We start from the raw sequence: 23,393 nt of genomic DNA, 5'->3' as shown, positions 1-23,393 counted from the left end.
GGTCACTGTAACACCCAGAGGTGCGGCAGGCGTTTCCTGAGCTCCCGCTGTGCCGGGCACCAGCCTGGACACTGCACGCAAATCGAATCGCCTTGCTCATCCACTGGTGGCCCCGCGTGCGACGTCACGGCGCCCGTCTTCCAGGGGAGGCTCCGCGGCGCCTGGCGGGCTGCTGGTCGCACAGTGCTGTTGGGAGCTGAGATGGGGTGCACGGTCTGGAGGCCAAGGACACTAGCTTCCCTCTCGGACACAAGGCCGTAGAGGCTGAGATGACCCCGGGCGTGTTCGTGCACCCGTCTCCTTCCCAAAACAAACAGAAAGTGCTTCGTGATCTGTCAGGGTGCCCAGCTCCGCCCGCGTTTGCCCCGGGCACACCGGCCCAGCGGGTCACCTGCTCAAAGCCGCGACGAGGCCGGCCCCAGGCCCGGGCAGGCGCCTCCCCCAGCGGGTGTGGACGCACAGAGACACCGCGGGCATCGAACAGTTGCTCTTGAGGGCATTTCTGGTTTCCATGTATAAAGCAGAGCGAGGCTATAAATCAGAAAAGTACTTACAGGGACTCCCAGCAGCGATAACAGGTTCGCGTGGCCAGTGCGTCTCTGTGACTATTCCATCCTCCACGCTGCCTTAAACACGAGAGAAAAAGGCTTTCCAGCCCAGGGCCCGCTGCGCGGCCGCGGAGATGGAGTGGGTCTGCAATCGTCCACAGGCTTCTCCCCGTCACGTCTCTGCTGCCCTGGAGTCACACTCCGCTATTAAAACGCACTGTGACCGCCCGGCCGGGCTGACTGCCGCGTGTTCAGACACCGCGGGGAGAGGCCCCGGCCGGGCGGCGGGAGAGGCGGGAGCGGGCAGGGGCTCCGCAGGGACCCTGCTCTCGGGAAGCTGCCCGGGGCGCACGGCCCCCCAGCCCCGGGGGCGCGCACAACCCAAATGGCAGGGCCGGGCGAGGCTGGGTTTCGGGGGGGCGGGGCTGCAGGCTCCGAGCCTGGGTGCGGCCAGCGCTGAGGGCGGCCCTCCCTCGGCAGGGGCCAACGCGCTCTCCCCAGGGTGGCTGCAGAGGCCAAGGGGCCGTGGTCCTCGGTGCCCCTCGCCATGGTCCCAAGCGCCTCCCAACGTGCGGCGGGGAGAGGCCTTCGTGGGGCCCTCCTGCGGAAGCACAGCCGCGGACAGCCGCCCTCGGAACTCAAGGCCTCTCCTCCGGGGGGGCCCTCCGCCCGCCCCGCTGTAGACAGAGGGGCGCGTCCTAGACAGCGGGGACGGTGCTGGGAGCGGGGAGGAAGTCCCGACAGGCGTGAGTCTGGGGGACAAAGGACCTGGTGGAGACAGAGAAGAGGCAGCCAGGGCGTTTGCCAGGGAAGGGAAGGAGGGCAGCGAGGACGCCGGGGCACGAGGGGTCGCCCGTCCAGGGCCCCGTGCGCCTCCCCCAGGAAGCCTGCCCACACACAGCGGCCCTGTGCGGACCCCCGCGCCGGGCTCTGCCTGCGTGGCCTTCACGTCCGCCCCTTCAGCACGGGGGACGCCTCGGCAGAACCCCAGGGGCTCCCCAGGAAACGTCTGCTGAAGGATGAAGGACGGAGGAGACGGAAGCAGGCCGCGCGAGGCCCCCAACCCAGATGCCCCAGTGTCCGGCCCCATCCACACCCCCGGCGCCCCAGGCCCCCCTGCGTGGCTGGCGTCTCCTGCTGGCCCCCGGGGCCAGTGGCCGCCGTCTCGGCAGGTGGGGGGCCGTGAGTTATGCCCGCCCGACCCCCGCTCGGCCGGATCGGGACGTGAAGCCCTGTTGCTACAAATGACATTCGGCCCCCTGTGGTCAGGCCTCCACCGCATGCCAGGCCGAGCCCTCTCCCCACCCCCGCGCGGGGGGTTTCGACACCGTGGGGTCGGCTCCCCCGGCCCTCCCTGCTCCCCGCCACCCCGAGCCCTCGCAGACCAGCAGTCAGAGAAATCTCCGGAAGCTCCAGAGAGCTGCGGAGATGAATAGGGGCGGCGCCTGTGGGCTGAGGAGCGGGCGCAAGGGCGCTGTGTCCTCCTTACGGCCGCTAGCCGTGCTCGGGAGCACACAGGAGCAGCCCCGCGCCTGGGCCACCAAACCGTCCTCTGTTAGGCTGTCGCGAACGGTCAGGCGGTCACCAGGCGCCAGCCACCCCGCCACCGCGCCCAGCCGGGCTCGTCACCGGGCAGGACCGTCAGACCAGCAGGAGGAAAGTCCAGGCCGGGGTGGGGGCGGGCGTCCCCAGACGCTGAGGGGTCTGCTGGCTCACGGCCCAGCGCGCCCCCGGCGTCCACGGCGTCCACGGCTGCAGAGGCCCAGGGCCGGAAGCCCCGACTCACACCCCCGGCCGGGCCTTCAGGCCGCCCGTCTGGTGGGGAGCAGTGCTGCCCCGGCCCCTGTGCTGATGGGGAAACCGAGGCTGGGGTGGGGAGCCAGGGGGGAGGCACGTCCAGGCCCCGGCCCACCCCCAGGGCTGCCCGGGGGATGGGACATCCTCGGAGCCACTGCCCCCCTCAGCGTGTGAGAGGCCTTGGGGTCTGGGCCCCAGGGGGGTCTGGGGGCTGCAGTAGTCCGTGGAGCGGTCCCCAAGGGGCACACCTGGGTGACTTCTGGAAACTCCAAGGCTGGTGGGAGCTTCTCTGGGTCCCCAGGGCCCACCCTACCTGGCCCTGCCCGGCCCCCAGGTGCTGCGTCCCCAGGCAGCGAAGGCGGCTGGTGGAGGTGGGGAGGGGTGTGGACGACGGGCCAGGCCTTGAAGGAGAGACGCCGTGGTCGGCGCAGGACAAAGGCCGAGCCCTGCGTGAGGAAGCGTGTAGGGCCGCGTGTTCAGGCACGGGAGCCGTGTGCCAGCAGCACGTGTGCGCACCACCAGGCTGGCTGGCCCAGGGGCGGCTGGTCTTGGAGGGCAAGGGGGAGGCTGCGACCCGTCCCCCAGCTCCTACCTGCATCAGCCACCTGTGGGTTGTAGCTGAGGGGCCCTGGCCCAGGGCAGGGTGGGAGGACGGCAGGCGCAGGAGGGTCCCTCCTGGCACCCAGAACCCGCAGACGCTTTTGCCCAGCACCTGGGCTGGGTGTGGCCTGCCCTTGCGGCTGGGCAGGGGACCAAGGCCACCGCCAACAAAGCTCTGGGCAGAGGGCGGCCACCCGCCTCGTCCTGCTTCCTCCCTCCTCCCCAAGGGGTGGCAGGGCCCGGGGAGGGGGCTGGGCCAGACACCAAGGCCCCTCCTCCAGGGAGCAGGGCCGCCAGGCGGGACACTGAGCCCCGGTGGTGCAGGAAGGCCTTAGGGGAGCGGAACCGGCAGCCTGGGTACGGGGCCTGAGACACACGGAGGTGGGCGCCGGGGGCCCCTGGCTGGCTCAGTCTGGGAGGGGGAGAGAGAGACACCAGCCCCGAGAGTGGGCCAGGAAGAAGGGAGGCGGGTCCGGCCCAGCACTCAGCTCCTGGGGGCGGTGGAGGGAGGGGGCCTTGCTGCCCGTGCCATCCGGGCGCCCAGAGCGGTCGGTTCCACAGGAGACTTCAACAGCACGACGGCGCCGAATCCCAAGACATCCTACGGAATGGTGATGCCGCACGCCACTCGGACGGGGTGGCTCAGAGATACAATATTTGCTGGGTCTTTTTCATAAAGATCTTTATGGGTTTGGAAATTTAAACGCCACGGAGCCTGAGCTGAATTGGAAAGCAAAAGTCTCTAAGCTTGTACATCTTAGAGGAAAAAATTCAATTAAGTGGGATTTTAGCTGTTTCAATAAAATTGGACTCTCCCTTTTCAAGATAAGAGCTCCCGGCACAGAGCAACCTCCGCGAGCCACTGGTCTCCACTTCTCCTAACGCGTAATCCTCGCTCAGGACACAATACCCACAACAGGAAATCAATGTATAGTTGAATCAATTTGAAAATATAAAATAAACTAACATATGAGTGGAAAATTGACTTCCTATGGATTAAAAGCAGCACAAATAGTAGAAAAATCTGGCTTTTTAGCAGGAGGAAGCGGGGTGGGGGGGTGCGGCGGTGGGCAGGAGGCTCTGCAGGGCGAGGGGCCAGGAGCAGGATGGGGGCACCCGCCCCCCGGGGGATGCAGACCGGCAGCCACGAAGTCCGGAGCGCCCGTCAAGGCTGCTGTTACAGCCGCAACTTGAAGAGTTTACGAGGGACTGTTTGAAAGGGTGTCGTGGCACTCACCCCAAAGCACAGCTCCCTGGCTGGGGCTTGGTGACAGCTCTGCCACCTGCCCCAGCGAGGAAGGACCCACAGCCCCGTCCCCACGGCTGGGAAAGGAGGCCAAGGCCAGGGCACAGTGAGGACCCTGCCGGTCTGGGATGCCACGGTGTGGACAGGACAGCCTGGGCGGGGACCAGACAGCCGTCCCCCAAGGGAGGCTGGCACGGCATCCTGGCCGGGCGTGGGGCGCCCCGCTCCTCGACTGGGGTGAGGGGGTCGCCCCTCTTCTGGAGCCACTGTGCGCTCTGCCCCACCCCTCAAGGCGGGACCCGGGGCGCCGTGCACGTGCTCCCCGCCCCCGCAGCACACAGGTCCCCAGCTCCCACCCACACAAGGCCCCGGCACCTCCTTCTCCAGGGAGCCCGCCCCGCCCCGCCCCTCAGAGCCCGGACCAACCCTCCTTCCGCACAGGCGGGCCCCACGGCTCAGCGCTCCCTGCCGGGCCTCTCCCTGGCCCAGACCGGAGCCCCAGACCCCCCGGCCCCCCGCTCCTGACCGCACCCCGGGGGTCCCCACGCCATCCCCGCACCCCCCAGCAGCGCCCCCGTCTGACTGGGGTCTCCCTCCCCGAAGCGCCCCTCCGGTCTGTCTGAGCACCCCCGCAGCTCTCTCTCCGGGTTTGTTTTGTTTCCTCCGAGGGGGCGGATGAGCAACGCTCTAGCTCGCATCCCAGCGGCCTCTGCCCTGCTGTGAGGGTGGTGAAGACGGGCCGCTAACGGGGCCAGGGGAAGCTCCAGTGTACCAGCATCCCTGAGTTCCCACCCAGCTTCCACTAGGTCCCTGCCCACCCACCCATCTGCTAAACCACCATCCACGACCTCATCCACCCACCCGCCCATCCACCCGCCCATCCACCCGCCCATCCATCATTCACCCACCCACCCACCCATCCATCCACTTATCCACGCACCCATCTATCCACCCATCCACTCACCCATCCACCCACCCACCCATCCATCCACTTATCCACGCACCCATCTATCCACCCATCCACCCACCCACACAACACAGTCCATCTACTTTTCCACCCGTCCACCAAATCTCAACCCAACCCATCTGCTAATTAGCCGTCCATCCATTCACCCATTTTTCATCCATCTATCCAACCACCAGCCCATCAGGCTCCCCATGCACTCGAACACACACCCAACCATCCATTGCAAAGACCACCCTCCAGTTACCTATCTACCCACCCCTCACCCAGCAGCCCACCCCCCCAGCCAGCTGGCCCGCATCTCCTCACTTCCCACCCATTCCACCATCCGTCCACAGATTCCATGCCTGCCAGCGCCGGGTGGCTGAACAACAACACGTCTGTGTGCTCAATGCAGGCCCGCAGCAATTCTGGGGACCGTCCACCCGCGAGCACTCCTTCCCCTCCGTCCACTCAGCAAACCCTTGGTGAGCTTGCCAAGATCAGCGGGAAGAGAAACCTGACCGTGATCCAGGCGACCCCGAGGGCACTGGCCTCGGGCAGGCGATTCCAAGCACCTCCGTGGGCACAGGGTGTCAATGGAGACACAACAGTGAGACGGAAGCCGTCCAGGCACTCGGCAGGTACTGACCAGCCTCCCACCTCGGCCCGGCCCTGGGCTGGCCTGTGGGCAACGCAGACCCCACCCAGCCGTGCTGAGGGCAACAGGATCAAAGAAGTCAATAGGTAAATGAACAAGGTTACCCTGCACAAGAGCGTTCCGTGGGGACAGTGACCTCCCAGGGCGGTGCCTTTTCATCCTCACCAAGACCCTGGGGCAGGGGGTCCCGGGGGTGGGGGGCCCATCTCACAGAGGAGCAGACTGAGCCCTCTGGAAGGTGGCGGTGCTCTCCCCTCCCCCCTTTTCCCTCCCCACCTTCTTCCCCCTCCCGCCAGTCAGAGCCCTGCTCCGATGGCCGCCCTGGCCTTGCTGTCTCCCCAGGGCAGGACCCTCCTCTCCATCCCTCCCCAGCCCGCCCGCGGTTCCTGGCCTGGGACCCCATCCCCCGCACCCCCGACAAGGGGACTCAGGGTGGGCGGGCCAGGCGCGCGTGCACTGGACCTGCGCGCGGGCAGGCGCGAGAGCAAGTTCACGGTCGGGCCCGACGCGGGGAAGCTCAGTCTGCAAACACTTGGTCAACAGGAATTCACGGCGTCGGGATGGATTTGGGACTAAACTGGACAATCACGATGGCAGCACCCAAGGCCCGGCAACAACAGGTAAATTAGGTCGTCATCAAATTATCATGAAGGGAAAACGCATGACCCGCAGCAGGGCTGGGAGAAAGATTAGGGTTATTTACAAAAACCGTGCTGTTTGCAAATTTGTGCAGAATTATTTCTTCCTGGCGGAGTTTTATGGGCCTATCTACACATTATCTCCGCCTGAGATTCCCGGCCCTCCGTATTAACTAACGTCTTCGCTTTAATTGGAAATAGAACGGGCCACATTGTAAATCGCTTTTCTGTCATCTGTCTCGTCTCCACGCCGGTCCCGGGAGCGGAGGACGCAGAGGGAGGCCTCCCGCCCGAGGGGGGCTGGCTCCGCGGCCCTGGGCAGCCCTCGCCCCACGGTCATTCTTGTCCCCGCCTCGGGCCAGCGCTGGAAGAACAGCCTTTGTGTGCACCCCGCAAACCGGAATGAGTGGGCTCTGAGAACCTACAAAACCAAGAAAGACTCTCAGGGTGTGTTTTACCAGGAGGAGGATCCACGGTCTCTCTCCAGTCGGACTGTCGCAGCCAGGAGGGCTGAGATGAGGACGGTCGCTCGCGCTGGGGCCCCCAGCTCTCAGCCTCCCTGCAGGAGAGCCAGCGGCCGGGTGGACGGGGCCGCTCAGGGGGCCCCGGGTCCGCGGGTCTGGGTGGGGGTGGGCAGAGGAGCTAGAAGGGCTCTTCCCCGGGGCCCCCGAGGGCCTGGAGATGCCCACCTCCCAGCTCCGCACCTCCCATTCCAGGGGCTCAGAACAGCCAGGGGGCTGGGGGGGGGCTGCCACCTGCAGGTGGGCCCGACCTCCCCCAGCGGCCGCCAGCCTCAGGCTCAGCCAGGCCTGCAGGCCTCAGAGCCGAGAGGGCCCCGCCATCTGGCTGGCGCCCGCTCGGGCAACATCCTCATCTCCAACTGATTTACTTGTTTTATGGCGATAGCTTTTGCACGGTTTTAAAAAACCTAGTGGAGAAAGACAGCATAAAATGCCAGGGGTAGTCAGAGCCAGCGCCGCTGCTGTGTCTTCATCGGATCTCTTTCGCTTGTAGCCTCAGGCTGGACGTGCTGAGCGTGGGCTCTGAACGCGGCGGGCGGCAGTAGCGTCACAGCGCATGGCCCCCCAGCACTTCCATCACAGCCGTGCCCCTGGCTGGGAGGGGGGAAGCTGCGCGGGACGGGGGCCTCTGGGGGGCCTCAGAGGGACCCTGGGAGCGTCTGACCCGAGGCCCAGGCGCCTCCCCGCTGGGGAAGCAGCGCCTGCTCTTCTGGCCGCAGAGACCGTGACCCGTCCACCCTCCCTGCTCCTGACCCGTAACCAAAACCAGGGCGGAACGGCACTGTCTTCTCTGAGTGCAGCTAAGGAAACAGCAAGAGGGCAGGGCACGGTGCCCGCAGGGGGCGGGGGTCCCACCGGGGACAGGACGCGCGCCCAGGCGTCTGGAGTCAACCTTCACACCACGCAGCTGGAAGTGGCTCTCAGTTCCCGTGGCCCCGTGGCAGCTGAGATGCCACAACCTGCCCGGCACCTCGCAGAGGGAGGAGCCCGAGCCCGTGGTGCCACCTGAGGCCAGGGGAGCCCGGGACGAGCCGGCGAGGACAGCCGTCGTGCGGTGGGCATGCCTGCTGGGCCCCGCCGCCTCCCGCTCTGTCCTACCCTCCGTCCTTAATTTTGTGCTGTTTGACTTCTCAGCTTCCGTGGACAGAACACCCAAGGGTGTCAGGACGGCAGGACTCACTCTCAGGGCTGGGGTCTCCTGCCTGGGGAGGGGCAGGGCCCCCGCTTATACGCAAGGCGGGCAGGGGACGCTGGGCGGGCAGGGGACGGCGCCGGGCACGTGCTGCTCGCCGTCAGCTCCAGGCCGGCGCCCTCAGACCCCGCTCCACGCAGGCGCGGCCACTGAGAGGCTCTCGGGGCGAGGTGAGCAGAGCCCCTGGCTCCACTTGCCCTGGGCGCACCCACCAGGCTCCTGCAGGACAGGCCCCGCCCGGCCAGCCCGCCTTGCCCTCTGGTCGCAGGACGGGAGTCTCCCCCCCACACACACACCGGGTGGAACCCCTCTGTTGAGCCCCTCCGGATCTGGTTTTCCCCGAATTACCTGTTTTCAGCACCACTCATCAGCGCCCTGACCTCCAGCCTCCACCTCCCAGCCTCTCCTCCCCAACCCGCTCTGGGTTTAATGATCTTATTGACCTGACAAATGTTAACTTGTTGCAGTGTCACAAGGGCCGTATTTCCTGACCGGCCGCATAGACCCCGCGGCGGAGGCGCCCCCCCCCACTGAATAATCCCGGCTCAGTTGCTGGGCCTCCCTGAGCACTGCCCCCCACCCAGGGGGCACGCGGCTGAATCAGCAAGGAAAAAAAACCAACAAAGGTGCCCTCCCGCGGGGTCACACGCCGGCGGGATGGACACAGACGTCAGGACACGCTCACCCCACCCGGGCAAGGAGAGTGGGTGGAGGAGGAGCTGTCGCGACACGAGGGGAGGGAGCGGGGGGCGTGCGGCCGCAGGCGCAGGGGACGGAGGGAGCAGCCGCCCTGCGCAGGCGCTGGGGCACGGCAGGGGCCGGCGTGGCCGGACGGCTGCACGCAGACGCGTGGTCAGAGAGGCCCGGCTGCGTGCGGCTCGACTCCCCACGGAGGACGGAGGACGGGAGGCGGACTTGGGGAGGCAGGGCGAGGGGAGGCCGAGGGCTGCGGAACCCGCTCTGGCTGCCTGGGACGTGGCCAGGAGGCTGGCCCAGGGCAGCCCCCACAGCGCACCCCGAGGGCCGGCGGCCACTGGACTGACGGAGGGGCCGCGCTGGCGGTGGGGGCCGGGGACCGCAGAGCTGGGTTGCAGCCCGGGACGCCCGGGGGGAGATGTGGAGGGGCAGCTGGGGGCACCGCTCTGGGACCCAGCATGGGGCGGCTGGAGGGCTAACCGGGGTCGTCAGCACCTGTGGCCTGGGAGGCAGACGGGACGGACGGGGTCAGGGCAGGAAGAGGCCCAGGGACGGAGCCGAGGTCTCTGGCCTAGAAGCGGACGGACGAAAGGACGAGAGAAATGGCCACAGGTGGCGCGGAGCCTCGGGAGAGGCCGAGGGTGAGTCAGAAAGGAACGTTGTGTGCTCCTGGCCGTGTGTCAGTGGGTGTCCACGTGTGTCTACCACACGTCCAGGCATGCGTGTTTACATGGGCACCTCAGCGCGGGACTCCACGTATTTACATGTCAATCTCTGTGTCCACACACGTAAGCATCTGTGTATCCACGTGTGTCCGTGAGGCCTGCCTGTGGGATGCTGTGTATCCACGTGAGCGTGTCGGTATTGCCCATCGTGTGTGCCCACGTGTGTCTGTGTGTCTGGAGGTGTCCCTGTGTCTGCATCCATCTGTGTGCACGTGGGTCTGGGGGAGCAGGACCCCGAGGACAACCTCGGCTGAGCTGGCCTGAGCCAGGCAGAGCCCTGAGGGTTCCCCACCCCTGGGAGGACGTGGTCAAGTCAGGTTAAGGCCACCTGGGCCACCCTCGGAGAGCAGACTGGCAGGACCGTGCTGTAGTCACCCAGTCAGGGCAACCTCGGCGCCCTCCCGGCCGCCATCGGGCTGCGTCTGTCCCGGGGCCTGGGCTCTGGGCCAGGCAGGACGGACGCCGGGCCCCCGCCGGGCCTCCCCTCCCGAGCAGGGCGGCCGAGGGTCGGTTCTGCGTGACTGAGTCATTGATCGCCTCGCTGGGGTTAATTAATTAATTAGGGGCGGCCACGGAGGATGGTGGGCTGGGCCGGGAACGGACCCCACCACCGGGAGCTTTACACGTACATAAAATGAGTGTTTAAAACCCACACGGCCACAAGTACGCTGTTGAGGCTTTTCATTAAACAAACCTATAAAATTACTTGCCTCATTATGTATTTTTGCGACTTCCCCGGCCTCCCTGCTCCCGCCCCGCCTGCCTCCTGCAGCCCGCGCTGAGTGCCTATTTGAAATCAATTTCTCTAATAATGGGCTTAATGAGCTCATCAATTAGGGCTGCCATAACCGAGTGTGGCCGGCTCCGCGGTTATCAGGTAGACTCTGGAACTAATTCCCACGCCTCATCTGTCACGAGGTGCCCACCACATCCGGCTGCTGCTCCGGGACGATAGGGAGACCCCCGGGCCCTTCCCGCCCAGCCGAGGGGGCGGCCCCCGGGGAGGACAATGAGGACACAGCCGCCCGCCCGGCCGGAGCCGCGGGGCTCGAGGTGCGGCCATGCCCGGCGTAATTAGCGGTAACGGATGACACGCTCGGCCCAGATAAGGCGGTCGTTCCACATGGAAGATCCCATTACGCCTTCTTACCTCTCACGGCACCTCCCGCAGAGCTGCCCTGGGCCCCCCACCCCTTTCAGTAACGCCTCTTGTCTCCCCACAAGCCTGGGCTGCAGGAAAGCCCGGCCTGCTCAGGTGGGGGGATCCAGCGCTGGGAGAGTGCCCAGGGGCAGGCACAGCCAGGAGAAGCCCGGAGGGAACTGGGAGAGAAGGTTCTAGGAGCTGGACCAAGGGGTGTCGGGAAGGGGCGCGACGGGCGGAGCTGTTGCTGGACACAGCAAGGTGCGCCCCTGGGTCCAGCTGCCCGGGGTCAGGCCCTGGACGGGGGCTGCTAACCAGGTGAGGCAGCCCGGCTGGGGCGGCAGCCGGGCTGGGGAGACCGCCTGCGACAAGGCGGGTGGGCGAAGCCGCTGGACGTCGAGGTCGCCCAGTTCCTGGACAGAGCTTGGTGCCCCGTCGAGGCTCAACACATTGGGGTGGATGGATGACAGACGGGTGGACAGATGGAAGGCAGTCTGCTCCGGCTGGAAGGTTTCATGTGAAAAGCTGCAGAGGGCTGGCCGTGCTGGTCTCTGCGTGTCCTGACCTGACCCCACGCCATCCCCAAGATGAGGCGTGGCCACCAGACAGAGATGAGGGAGCCCAGGGCCCAGACCCGGGACAATCTGAGTGTCTCCCCAGCCAGGCACCCTCTGGGAGAGGCGAGGAAAGCCGAGGGTCAGAGCCAGCTCTCCTGGCCCCCCGCCCCTGCCCCAACCACAGCCCTGCAGTCACCACCAGGGTGGTCTAGGGTCCCCAGACTGTGCGCCCGCCCTCCCTGCAGGCCTGGGCTGCCCTGTCTCTCTGCCCCGGGCTCTGCACCCCCAGCCCAGCCTCGGGCTGAGCCCAGCCCGCCTGCTCTTCCCTCTGCCTGGAAAAGCCTGGGAAGCCCCTGGGCCTGGCACGGGCAGCGGCTGCCGTCACCCTGCGGTGCCCCCCAACTACCCTGGGACAGACCCCCCCCCACACAGGAGAAGGAGGCCTAGCCGGGCACCAGGTGAGGAGGCAGCGGGTGGGGCAGGGGGACCGGGGGGCAGCGGGACCGGGGGGCAGGGCGTAAGGAGCTGGGGGTCGGGATGCGGGTGCAGTGGCGGGCTGGGGGGGGCGGGGGTTGCTGGGGGGGCGGTGCCTCCCTCCCCCGCTCGCCCCGCCTCCGGGCCCCACCCCCTGCCCTCGCTCCTCCCCTCCGCGCCTCCCGCGCCCCCGCCCCGCCCAAGCCCACCGGCGCAGGGCAGGGTTTGGGGCGCTCCCGGCCCGAAGCCAAGGCTGCGGTGGGTGGGGCCGGCCCCTCCTGGCGGCTAGTGGCTCGCGTGTCGCCGCTTAGCCCGCTGCTCCTGGCGATTTGTCATAATCAGCCCGGCTTTTCTCATTAGCGAAAAGCCATTAGCCGGCTTTATCAGCAGCTGCGAGGCATCGCCGCCCGCGCCCAGCCGCCTCCTCCCGGCCGCCCTCCAGGCTGGCCCCGCCCCCCTCCCCCTCCCGCCCCCAGCGGGAGAGCACGGGAGACTGACCAAGCGATGCGGCCTGGCCGGAGGCCACACACCTCCCTGGACCCTCTGCTGCGGCCCTGCGGGTTTCCAGCGCTCCCGCCCTGGGCACACCCAGGCCCTGCACTTGGGGTGAATTGAGCTGGGGCCCCAGGAGACAGCCGCAGCCTCATTCAGCTGCCCAGAGGGGGGCCGTGCGGAGGCCCCCGGCCCGGTGGAGTCCCCCCCACGCCTCAGGAGACAAGGATCTGCGGGCACCCGCCGCGCGCGGGGTGGTGGCAGGGGCCCTGGGACAGGTCGAGGAGCCCACACGCCTCACCAGTCAGAGGTGACAAGGACTGCGTGCGGGGACGCGGGGGCGGCCACAAGAGGGGGGTCCCTGCCCGGCTTGGGGGTGAGGTGGAGGCGGGGGGGCTCTGACCAAGGGAGGGGCATGATCCAGGAGTCAGTGGGGGTGACACCGCGGAGCACCCCCCCCCCCCCCGCTGGGTCTGGAGCACTTGGAAGTGAAGAGATGGCGGAACGGAGGCAAGGGATGGGGTGGGGGCAGGCGATGCCATGAGGAGTGGGGGGTGTTTGCAGGAGGAGGGAGCCGTCAGCTGGGCCAGATGTCCCTGAGATGACCCCGTGTGGCGGTGTAGGGCTGATTCAGCCTGTGGGATGGAGCGGTGGGGAAGCCCACGGTGACCAAACAAGCACCCCTTGGAGGAGTCGGGCCTGGAGCGGTCAGAGGGCAGGACCAGACACCCAAAGCCCGCACGTGAAGCCAGGGGGGCTGGACCGCGGCCCCTCGGCCCCTCAGCAAGTCAGCCCAGCTGCAGATGAAGCCCCTCCCCACCGCAGCTCAGCACCCTTCTGCAGTCCCGGCCCTGATCCCGCAGCGTTAGCGGGGCCAGAGTCAGGGCCAAGTGTGGGGCCAAGCCCTGCTCACGGCCTCACTCGCCCGGTCCCTCATGGGAGCCGTCCTTGGCTGCTCGCTGGGCCCCCGTGTCTGCCCAGGTGCAGGTTGGAGCCCTCAGAATGTCTTTTCCTGTCTGACTGCACAACCCCAGGCCAGGGTGGGCAGCTGGAAGTCCCTGTCCCTGGGGGTCTCTGGGGGGGGCAGCTCCCTGCTCACTTGCTCAGAAACAACTGCATTAACACCAGGCGGGGCCACAGCCGCTCGCGTGAGGTCCGGCACGCTGCCATCTGTTTCAGGGGAGGAGGGGGCGGACGCCGCTGTGTGGGTGGGGGTCCCAGCCCTGGACCTGGGCTCCTGGCATGGTGGGCTGGAGGCCCTACAGGGAACCCGCGTGGCCTCTCGGCCACCGGTCAACACCTAGTAACTGGACTAGCTGTGACGTGCCTCACGACCCCTTGGCCAGACGTTGACAAAACCCCGGTGCGGGAATACTGTTCTCAGTGTCCACTGTGATGGCTGAGGCCACCCTTGGATTGTTCACAGGCCTGGGCGGGCCTATATTTTGGCCCCAGATATGCTCCCCAGGGGTTGGAAGCCCTGCGTGTTATCCATGGGAGGATCAGGCGGGGAAGACAGAGCTGGGCTTTCCGTGTCCAGAGAAACACGAGTCGAGTCATGTGCGCCAACACCCACCGGCTCATCCCTGGGGAGCACACCAGGGGCAGCTGGCAGCCTCAGCCCCACAGTGCTGGGCAGGACTCCAGATCCAGAGCAGCGACACTCTGTGCCCAAGGTGGGAGAGGGGAGGAGGCGCGCCTGCAGGAGGGGCCCCTACGGAAGGGGGGGCCTGACTTGGGCGCATATGCAGGCTGCTGCCTGTCCTGGGGCCCGCTGGGGACGGGCGGCACCTTGAATTTCCCCCCGAGGCTGAGAGAAGATGGGTTACCCCAGTGGTGCTGGACCCGCTGACTCTATGTGACCCATCCCCAGGCAAGGGGCAGGAGTGGGGGCAGTTTGGCTGGAGGATCAGAATGAGCTCACTGCAGGGGCTCAGCTCCCAAATTTCATGGGAGTGCCTTCTTCCCACACAGGAAGATGTCAAGTCCAAGGCCCAGCAGAACCCTCCCTGCCTTGGTTTCCCTGACTGTAGAAAGAGAGTGGTGAAAATACGAAACTCGGGCTGTGAGGATTACATAAGATGGTATAAAAGGAGCACCAAGTGCCACGCTCGGCACAGAGTGAAGCTAAGGAAGCGTTAGAGCTGCTGGTGCTGTGGTGGTGATGGTAATGGTGACTTGGTGGTGGTGCTGGTGGTGGTGGTGATGGTGGTGGGGGGGGTGATGGGGTGGTGGTGATGGTGGTGATGGGGTGATGATGGTGGTGCTGGTGATGGGGTGGTGATGGGGGTGTTCGTGGTGGTGATGGTGATGGTGGTGGTGGTGGTGGTGATGCGGGTGTTGGTGGTGGTGAGGGTGGGCACCAGGGTGAGGCTGCCCAGCTCAGTTCCTCTCCAGGATTAGAGATGAGAGGAAGGACAGGTGAGTCCACCGGTGGGCGGGCAGGTGAGCAGGTCCACGCAGCTGCCCAAGGCTGTGATCAGAGGGAGCCTGCAGCCTGGGAAGCTCAGGCAGGGGGGCAGGGCCCCGGGGCCCCAGGCAGGGGTGGATGCACCAGGGCTGTGGTCCTCCCTGCCAGCCGAGAGAAGGCCTGTGAGCACGTCAGCCCCTCCCTCGTGATGCGAAGTCCGAGTAACCTCCCGGAGCAGGGGGCTCGCCAAGGGGCCCCCCAGCGGGGCACCCCCTGCCCGTCCACACGTGGTCCAGACTCCGGAGCCAGCTCTGGCCTTGGCTTCCCCTCCTCGCCTGGAGACCCCTGTTCTCGGTGCCCCCACGGGCCCCGCCTTCACTCGGACCCCCCCAGTCTTTGGCTTCACAGCACCGCCACCCCGGGTGGGCCGGCCAGCATGTGGGGCTCCTTTCCCTGCAGAGAGGAGTTCTGCAGGAGGGAGGGGGTCCCGGGCTGGGGCCGGTGGCGGGCAGGGAGGCTGAGCGTGGCACGCAGGATGCTCAGGGGTGCGGCTGCAGGGTGGCCGGCAGGGGTGGGGGGCGCTGCTCCCTCCTGGTCGTGAGGTCGGACCCGCCCCGTCGCCAGCTTGCCCCTCTGTGGAAGCCCGCTGAATCGGGCCTCAGCTGGCACTCTTCTCCTTGGAGGAGACAAGCGGGCGTCCCTCCTCATGGCCAGCCCAGGCGCCGGCTCTGCCCTCCCAGCCCCCAGGGCGGCCACCTCCCAGGCCTGAACCTCCCCGGGGGCATTTGCTCCAACACTGCTGAGACCACAGACCGAGCCAGATTTGGCGGTTGGAGAAGCCCGAGGAGCCCGCAATGACAAGGTGGGTTTGGCCCCTCCCCAGGCCCGAGGCATTCCTTTGAAGTGTCTGAGGACCAGAGTCTGGGGGCGTCAACACCACCACAGAGACGCTACCTGAGCAGCCCCAGGCCTGGGCCCCTCCGTCCCCTTCTGCACCTTCCTCCATGTGTGGGTACATGTGTCCCCCGAAAGCCACGGGCTCGTGGGAGAACGGAGGACACCCCCTCTCCGGCAGGCTGCAAGGGGAGCTGGGGAGCCGAGGGCCGCCCGCCTGGGCAGCTTGGGCCGGCCTGGGGTGCGGCGTCCTCACCTGCTGGGCCCTCTTGGCGGAGGGGGGCAGAGCCCGGCGGCCACAGGGTGCCGGTCCAGGCAGAGCCGCAGCCGGCAGGGACGGGGTTAAGAGCGGGCCTGCCGGCCTCCCTCCCATTTCCCTTGAAATGGCTCCCTGATTCCAGAATGACTCCCTTCCCCTCTTAATCTGTATTTTACGAGTGAGAAGCTTTGCATTATGCAAATCGTTAGATAGGAACAGGTGACATTTCAGCAAAGAACATGGGCTGTGCGGGCCAGCGGGCGGGCTGCTGATTTAGACATCAGTATTTGTCACCAGGGCGGCGGGGGCGGAGGGGGGCTCACACCTTAAGGTGGAAGCCAGGGCCCCACGCCCTTCAGCCCGGGCGCCAGGCGAGCGTGGAGGCGTCAGCCCTGCGGGGGCGCCCTGTCGCGGGCCAGGCACCGCTCAGGCGGCCCCGCGGCGGGGCCCACACAGGCCACTTACAGACGAGGGCACGGAGGCACAGAACCAGCCCCGGGCTCTCCAGCCGGCGAGGGGGCCGCACCCACGCCGGGCAGGCTGTCGGGGGCCCAGGTGTCCGTACCCCTCCCCACTGCGCCCAGAGTGGCCACCACCGTCCTGGGGTCCACCCCACCCCGCTGGCCCTCCACGTCCCGGGTGCCCTGGGCCTGGGTCTGCTCCACAGCCCCCGTACCCGGCCCTGGCACGCATGGGCCACCCCCAGGGCTGCACCACCCCTTCTCTGGACACCCCCCTCCAGCTCCGCCTCGGCCTCAGGAGCCCCCAGGCACCCTCCCCCCTCGCCACCCCCACCCTGCTCCTCCAGAGCCCGGGGTGCTCGCCCAGCCCCTCCCGTGCAAGGAGCCCTCGTGTGCCAGGGCCGTCCATCATCCCGCTGTCCGCGCACCAACCGTCCACTTCCCGGGAAAGAGCGTGAGGGGCCACCGCGCTTCACGGGGAGCCCCAGGCTCCCTGCCCTCTCCTCTGCTCCCTGAGCCCTGCCTCCGATGGGCATGAGAGACCGGACGCCTGTGGGGTGTCAGCCGTGCACTCGGGATGGAGCGGGGGCTCCGGGCTCGGGGCCTGGCTGCTGGATTGCTGGGCAGGGCCAGCCGTGGGTGTGGGAGGCTCTGCTGGCCAGGCCTCTGCGGCCTCTGGGCCTCAGGCCACAGGTGCTCTCAAGGCCAGTCTGCCCCGCGGGCCCCAAGCCCCTCACCCTGGTGCCTGCCCCCCGCTCCGCCGCAGGTGCTCAGAGGAGGTGCGGGTGGGGTCGCTGACGCGCCCCTTCCCTGGGTGGCCCCACGGAGGAGCCCGAAGCACCCACATCCTGCTGAGAAAGCTTTGAAGCCACGGCCTGGATGACCCCAGACGACCTCGAAGGCCTTGCAGCTCACACGGCCCCCTGAATCAGAACGGAGGGAGGCTGGGCCCCGGGTCGGGAAGGCAGCCCCCACCCCAGCCGAGGGTGCCGGTCCCTCCTCCTCCCCAGGGGGAGCCGCACAGGACGGGGGGGCGCCTTACTCACTGCATTCAGGGGGTCCCCTCTGTGCCCTGGTGGGAAGGGCAGCAGGTGGACGGAGGTGGGAGGGGAGCCAGTGCCTCGGGAGGGGAGCCTCGCCCTCAGGACCCCCAGAACCCCCCAGCTTCGGGGAGCCGTGCCTAACAGGGTGATGGTGTCGGGAACACGCGTCCTGGGGAGACTGTGGGGCAGAAGCCCAGGAAGCGCTCCGTAGGGAAGGGAGGGCTCGGGGTCCAGAGGAAGCCCCGTGGTGGTCCCGTGCCCAGAGGCCTCCCCTGAGCTGGCCTGCCTGTCCCGCCGCCCGGTCCCGGCAGGACCTCCCCAGGCGGAGGCCACGCTGCGGGGCTCCCTGCAGAGGGAGCTCCTCCGGGCGTCTGTGGGACCCGCCCGAGGGACACGAGCCTGGCCCGTGGCTGGAGGCACTCCGCAGGAGAGCCGACCCCGCGGCCTCTGCAGGGGCCCCCGCCGCGGGCCTCACACGCCCAGGCTGTGTCCGCAGTCCCTCCTCAAACACTGGGAGCCCGCAGCGAGGGCCCGGGTCAGACCCGGGTGGGGGGGCCCCCCTCCCCTGCAGTCTGCGGGCCCAGAGGGCAGCAACGCCGGCCCTCCCTCCCGGGGCCTTGGGTCTCGGGGTGTGGACTGAGCATGAGATCTGCGGGGAGCGGGCCGTGAGGTGGGGCAGCGCGGCCACCTGCCGGGGCGGGCACTCCGGGGGGCGGGGGGGGGCGGGGGGTGCTGGGCGGGGGCGTGGCTGAGGGGCGGGCACTCCGGGGGGCGGGGTGCTGGGCGTGGCTGAGGGGCGGGCACTCCGGGGGGCGGGGTGCTGGGCGTGGCTGAGGGGCGGGCACTCCGCGGGCGGGGTGCTGGGCGTGGCTGAGGGGCGGGCACTCCGGGGGCGGGGTGATGGGCGTGGCTGACGGAAGGGAGCGGTCCCTCCGAGAGGCCGCTGGGACCAGAGCTTTGGACGGGGCGTGGGCTGCGTGCGCAGCGCAGGGGGATGTGGGGGCAAGAGGGCTGCCCCAACGCCGGTGCCCGGTGCCCGCAGCCTGACAGGTTGGGGGAGGGCAAGGGTTCTCCTGGAGGGTCTCGCAGACCCCGACCCAGCGGCCTCACGGTCCTGCAGCTATAGGTGCAGGAGGGGAGGGGAGGCCGGGGGTGAGCCTCGCTGGGGCCCTCCTGGGCCCTCGTGGGCAGGAGGCTGGTCCCGTACCTCCAGGCTGTCCCCAGAGAATCCCTCGTTCCACACCTTCCCAGGCTGGGGCCAACTGGGACAGGAGGAGGGGGGCTGCCCCGGAGACCGCTGCCTCAGTGGACCTGCTCCCACGTCATTCGGAGCTGTCCTTGGGGTCGGGCAGGCGAGGACAGGCCCCATAAAGCGGCCAGAGGTAGCCGTCCAGGCCAGCTCTCCATCTCTGTTCTCCCAGGAGCCCGCACCCCTTGGAGCCCCCACCCCGCGGAGGCGGCCGCCTTCACCAGCCCCTGCCCGAAGCTGTAGGTTCAGGGCTATGACGACGCGCCACGTCTCTGGCCCCCAGCACCCCGCGCCCCCGCCCCTCTAGCGAAGGGCAGGCGTCTGTCCTGGCACCTCCTTTCCCGGAGTGCCCAGCGCCGCAGTGACATTTAAGATGAAAAGGCAACACTGTCCCTGCTCTCACAGCGAGAGTTGGGTCTAAATTAGCATGAGAAAAGGAAAGCCTGTCCCTGACCACCGGGGAGTCCTCCAGCCGGCTCCGCCCGCTGCACCATCCCATTGCCTGTTGTCCATAATCACTTTCAGGCTCGTAAATGTCGTTCTTGGGGTGCTGGGTGCTCATAAACAGCCCGTTCCCTTTTTAAATTAGCAAGTGGAGATATTTATGGGTTTCTATTAGGGTGATGGGTAGGGGAGTCGCGGGAGGAGATTGCTGTGCTCTAGGCAGGGGCCTTAGGGAGCCCAGATAAAGGAGAGGTGGGCGGGACCCTCAGGAGCCAGAGCCCCCCACCCCGGCCACCTCCACAGACCAGACACCCAAGACTCCGGCGGCTCAGCCTGGGTCTGGGAGGGAGACCTGCCTGAGGGGCTTGAAAACTGCAGGAGGGTGAGACTCAACGTGGGGGGGGGGGTCCCCAGCACCAGGGAAGAATCAGAGCCCCACTCACCCGTGGGAGCCGCGAGCCCCATCCCTGCAAGCGCCCCACCAGGCCTTGCAGGGCAGGTGGCCGGAGGGGAGGCGGCGGTCTGTGGACCAGAGGGGGCTCCTCACAGGTGTGGGATCACAGCACACTGGCCCGCGCACACCTGCACACGCGGGCCCCCACGGCTGGAGGGCGCGCCTCTGACACGCCCCCACCTACACCCCCTAGAGGCCCCTCCCCCCTCCCCCTGCTCCCCCTCCTCCCCCTCCTCCCAGCGGCCGCCCCCACTGGAGCCAGAGGGATCATTTTAAGCTTTATTTTGGACGAATTTTTAAAGTCGCAGGTAGTACAGAGAGTTCCAGGACACCCCACCCGGTGTCCCCTCCCTTCATTACAGGGTGGTCACATTTGTCACAACTGAGATCCCAACATCGCACGTTACCCTCAACTGAGCCCCAGACTCAACTGGGATTTCCCATGTCCCTACCTGGTCCGGGACCCCCTCCCGCACCCCACGCCGCCTCCCGGGCCCCTTGTCTCTCCTCGCATTTCAGGCCTCGATGGCTTGGGGAGTGGCCTCATCCTGCAGGACGTCAGTCTGGGCTGGTCTGACCCTGAAGAAGATGGGGAGGTGACATGCCCCCTTGTCACTCCTCCCAGGGGCAGCGGCTCTGCTGCGTCCCACCACAGGGCAGTGACTGCTCTCCGCTCCGGGCCCTGAGCCTGGACTGGTCACTAAGTGCAGCCCCCACTCGAGGGGATTGAGCTCCTCCTCCCAGGGGGTCTAGTACATTTCAGACTGAGCCCACCAGGGCACCCACCCACACCCTGAGGCCTCAGCACCATCTCCCCGAACCCATTCCCCTCCACACCCAGCCTGTGCCGACCTCTCTCCTGCTCTCAGGTCCTGCCCTGGTCGCCCACCGCAGGCCCGTCTGCTCTTGCACGGGTGCCCATGCACGTGGAGTGGCAGGGACTGTCGCGGTCTCGCTGGCCCCCACATGAGGCTCAGGGCCGCCGAGGGCAACAGCAGGGACGTTACTGCTACTCAGTGCGTGTGCGAGTATGCCAGCCCTGTGCGAAGCCGCCTCCGTCTCACGACGGCCCTGTGGGCAGCAGGAAGCATGGCGGGCAGAGTCTGGGGGGACGGTGGATGGGCTGGGTGGACAGACGGTGGTCAGGATGGTGGGGGCTCAGAGCAGCTGGGCAGAACCACAGGTGCAGCCCCCGGCCCAGAGCGCTGAGCTGGGGTCCGGGAAGTGGACGCCGCAGGCTCGCGGCGCGTGGCCCTCCTCCCTCCCGCAGCCTCAACAGATGTGACGTGAGAGGTTAAAAATACATGAAATGGACAAATACGGACAGATTCCAGGCTGGCCTCACACAAAGGTGTCCACGGGAGGCTCTGAAATGGTGGCCTCAGGCTGTGATTCTGCTTTTCTAAACACAAGTGAGAACGGTCACCCCACACGGTAAAGGGGCCCCATCTACCCCCACAAGAGGAGCAGTCACCACCCACCCTGGCCCTGAACAGGGGAGCCAGTGCCCCCGGCCCTGCTGGGAGATGGGCACAGCAGTCACCTGGCCGAGCTGGCCTTCCCCTCAGAAGAAAGACGGGACTGGGGTGCGGCGTGGGCTCCCGGGCTGTGTCTGGGCCAGCGACAGTGTCACCGGAGAGCCTCACCCACGGCCGCAGCCGAGGAGGGACAGGACAAGCCATGTCCAGTGGGTGGGGTGTCCCAAGGGCAGCTGTGGCAGCCGCTTGTGGGGAGGCTGGGGGCCAGGACAGTATCCCCTCCAAGCGGATGGGAGGTGCCCTGACGCTGGGGCCTTGCCTGTCCCCTTGGGAGCCAGAGGACATTAAGTCTATGCAGTCAGTCTCCTGTCCCCACCCAGGAAGTGGCTTGGCACCCTTGGGCCCTACATGAACAATCTCCCTGCCAGCCAGGATGTTTCAGCGGGAGCTGGGCCCCGAGGGTGGTCTGGGAGAGAGAGGTTGCCCTGCTGGAGGGGTGGGAGGGCAGCTGGCCACCTGCAACCCCAGGCAGAAGGGACACAGCCCACCTGCAGCTGCCCCAGGGGTGGGGCTGCCCTGGGGCAGCTCGGGAACGTCCTCTGTGGGTTTGGGCCCCTGGGGGCCTGGGCTCAGCCTCCCTTCAGGCCGCGGAAGCAGCAGCATCCCCGCTGGGCAGCTCCCTGCTCCTGCATCCGAGATTCCACCTTAAATGGGTTTGATCAGCCCGTGCACCGGTGAGCGCATGCTAATATTGGCTCCAATAAAGAGCAAATCAGGACCCAAGTCGACTGTCTTATCACACAGTCAGAACTGATGGCTGCAGAAGTCGTAAAGATCCCATTTAATCTCGCGCCTATCTATCACCGCGGACGTCTTCACCCTCTTTGTGCCGGGGTAATATGTGCTCATTACGAAAGCAAAACAGATCTGGCATGAATACACGCGGGATGAAGTGCGCACTTGGAAAGTGACAGCATGATCAGTGGTGGCAGTAATCGCAGAGAATCGAGGGCTAAATTATTCCATAACCGTGATTTGAGGGGACAGCCCAGAGCACCCCACAGCTGCCAGCGGCGGCAGTGACGTGTCCTGATAAAACATCCTTCCCAATTTACGGGGCCGCGCTTGACCAATCTGCCGCGGCGTGCGCGCTGTCTAATCATGCCATCAGCTCCGCGAGAAGGGGCTCAATTGGGACTCAAATGAAAGGAGATTGGAAAACTACCCTCAATTGAAATTACATTTGTAAATGAGGCAGAGTTTTCTGTTCAGAGTGTGAACGTCACGGTAAATCTGCCTGAGAAGTCGTCGACGGACGGCGGGCGGTGCAGGGGCGGCGGGGACGCTGCCCCTGCCGGGGGGCGGGGGTCCAGCTCAGGAAGATGCTCAGGTACCAGCCCCGGGGGACAGCTCCAGAGAGGACAGCTCAGGGCAGCACGAGAAGCTGGTTTTGCCTGTGATGGCCATGCAGTGTCTCTGAACCCCACTTTCCATCTCTAAAGTGGGGTGCCGGGTGGCCTCCTCGTGGGAGGGGGCAGCACTGGATGACAGAGGTGTCAGAGCCTGTCCTGCCTGCCCCTCTGCCTTGCAGGGGCGCACCGCCCCACCCAGAGGGTGCATGCCTGCCTGCCCCTCTGCCTCTGGCCACCTCTCTTCAGCCCGTCTGGCTGCCTGTCCTCTCCGGTCCTCTCTGACGGGGGGGTGGGGGGCACATCCTGCCGCAGGGGTGGGGCTGGGGCTCCCTCAGAGGAGGCAGCAAGGAGAAGGCACAGCCCAGTCAGGGCTAGGGGCCGGGGGCCCAGGAGTCTGACCGGCCACGTGTCCTGTGTCCTAACCCCGCCTCCCAGGCCAGCCACACTCACTGGTGACGCTGAGCAAGGACAGCCGTGCACAGGCGCAGGGAGAGAGGAGGGGAGGGGAGAGCCGGCCTCAGGCGGCCGTGAGCCCCGGGAGGACGGCACACCCAGGCCGGGGGTGGCCGAGGCCGGACAGAAGCTGCCTCCTGCCCAGACTGTGCCAGGGCCTGGGGGCGGGAGGGGGGTTGGGGGCAGGTGCTGGGGGGAGAGCTGGCCGGCAGGCCGGTCTGGGGCGAGGGCAGCTGCTGCCCCACGGGCTCTGTTCAGAGAGTGGCCACCCTGCGCAGGGCCCTCAGGCTCAGGGGTGGCCGGGGAGCCCCCAGCCAGCTGCGGGAGCCCTGGTCGGCCTGGCCGCCAGCCGGGCTCTGTGCCACCGCGGGGCCTGCAGGGACTGCCGCCCTGCCCACCCGCGGCCCCGAGCAGGGCGGTGGGCAGGCCTCCTCGCAGACCTTTATGTAAATCAAGCCTAATTAGCCCATGCGGCGTTTGTGTAGAATATCATTTTTGTAATTACGGCCCCGGGCAGGTTTGGCTGCGGCCTGTTGTGGGGCAATTACCGTAAATCCCGCGGTAACAATTAACGGCGCGGCCGCGCGCTGCTGTTATAATTACGC

At 67.1% G+C, this 23,393-nt stretch overlaps 1 protein-coding gene across 1 annotated transcript; it reads right to left on the bottom strand.

Annotated features, from left to right (window-relative positions):
• Nucleotides 1-15,043: 15,043 nt before the first annotated feature.
• On the bottom strand, nucleotides 15,044-21,586 carry LOC130834525 (basic proline-rich protein-like). The gene is made up of 6 exons (XM_057704665.1): nucleotides 21,472-21,586; nucleotides 19,435-19,513; nucleotides 18,506-18,560; nucleotides 17,585-18,418; nucleotides 16,260-16,450; nucleotides 15,044-15,437 (listed from the first exon to the last, which is right to left on the bottom strand). The coding sequence occupies exons 1-6, from the start codon at nucleotides 21,584-21,586 to the stop codon at nucleotides 15,044-15,046; spliced, it is 1,668 nt and encodes a 555-aa protein (XP_057560648.1).
• Between the last annotated feature and the right edge of the window lie 1,807 nt (nucleotides 21,587-23,393).

Source organism: Hippopotamus amphibius, chromosome 13 (assembly GCF_030028045.1).
Source record: "Hippopotamus amphibius kiboko isolate mHipAmp2 chromosome 13, mHipAmp2.hap2, whole genome shotgun sequence".
Lineage (NCBI taxonomy): Eukaryota > Metazoa > Chordata > Mammalia > Artiodactyla > Hippopotamidae > Hippopotamus > Hippopotamus amphibius.
This window is presented reverse-complemented; position numbering and strand designations above follow the sequence as displayed.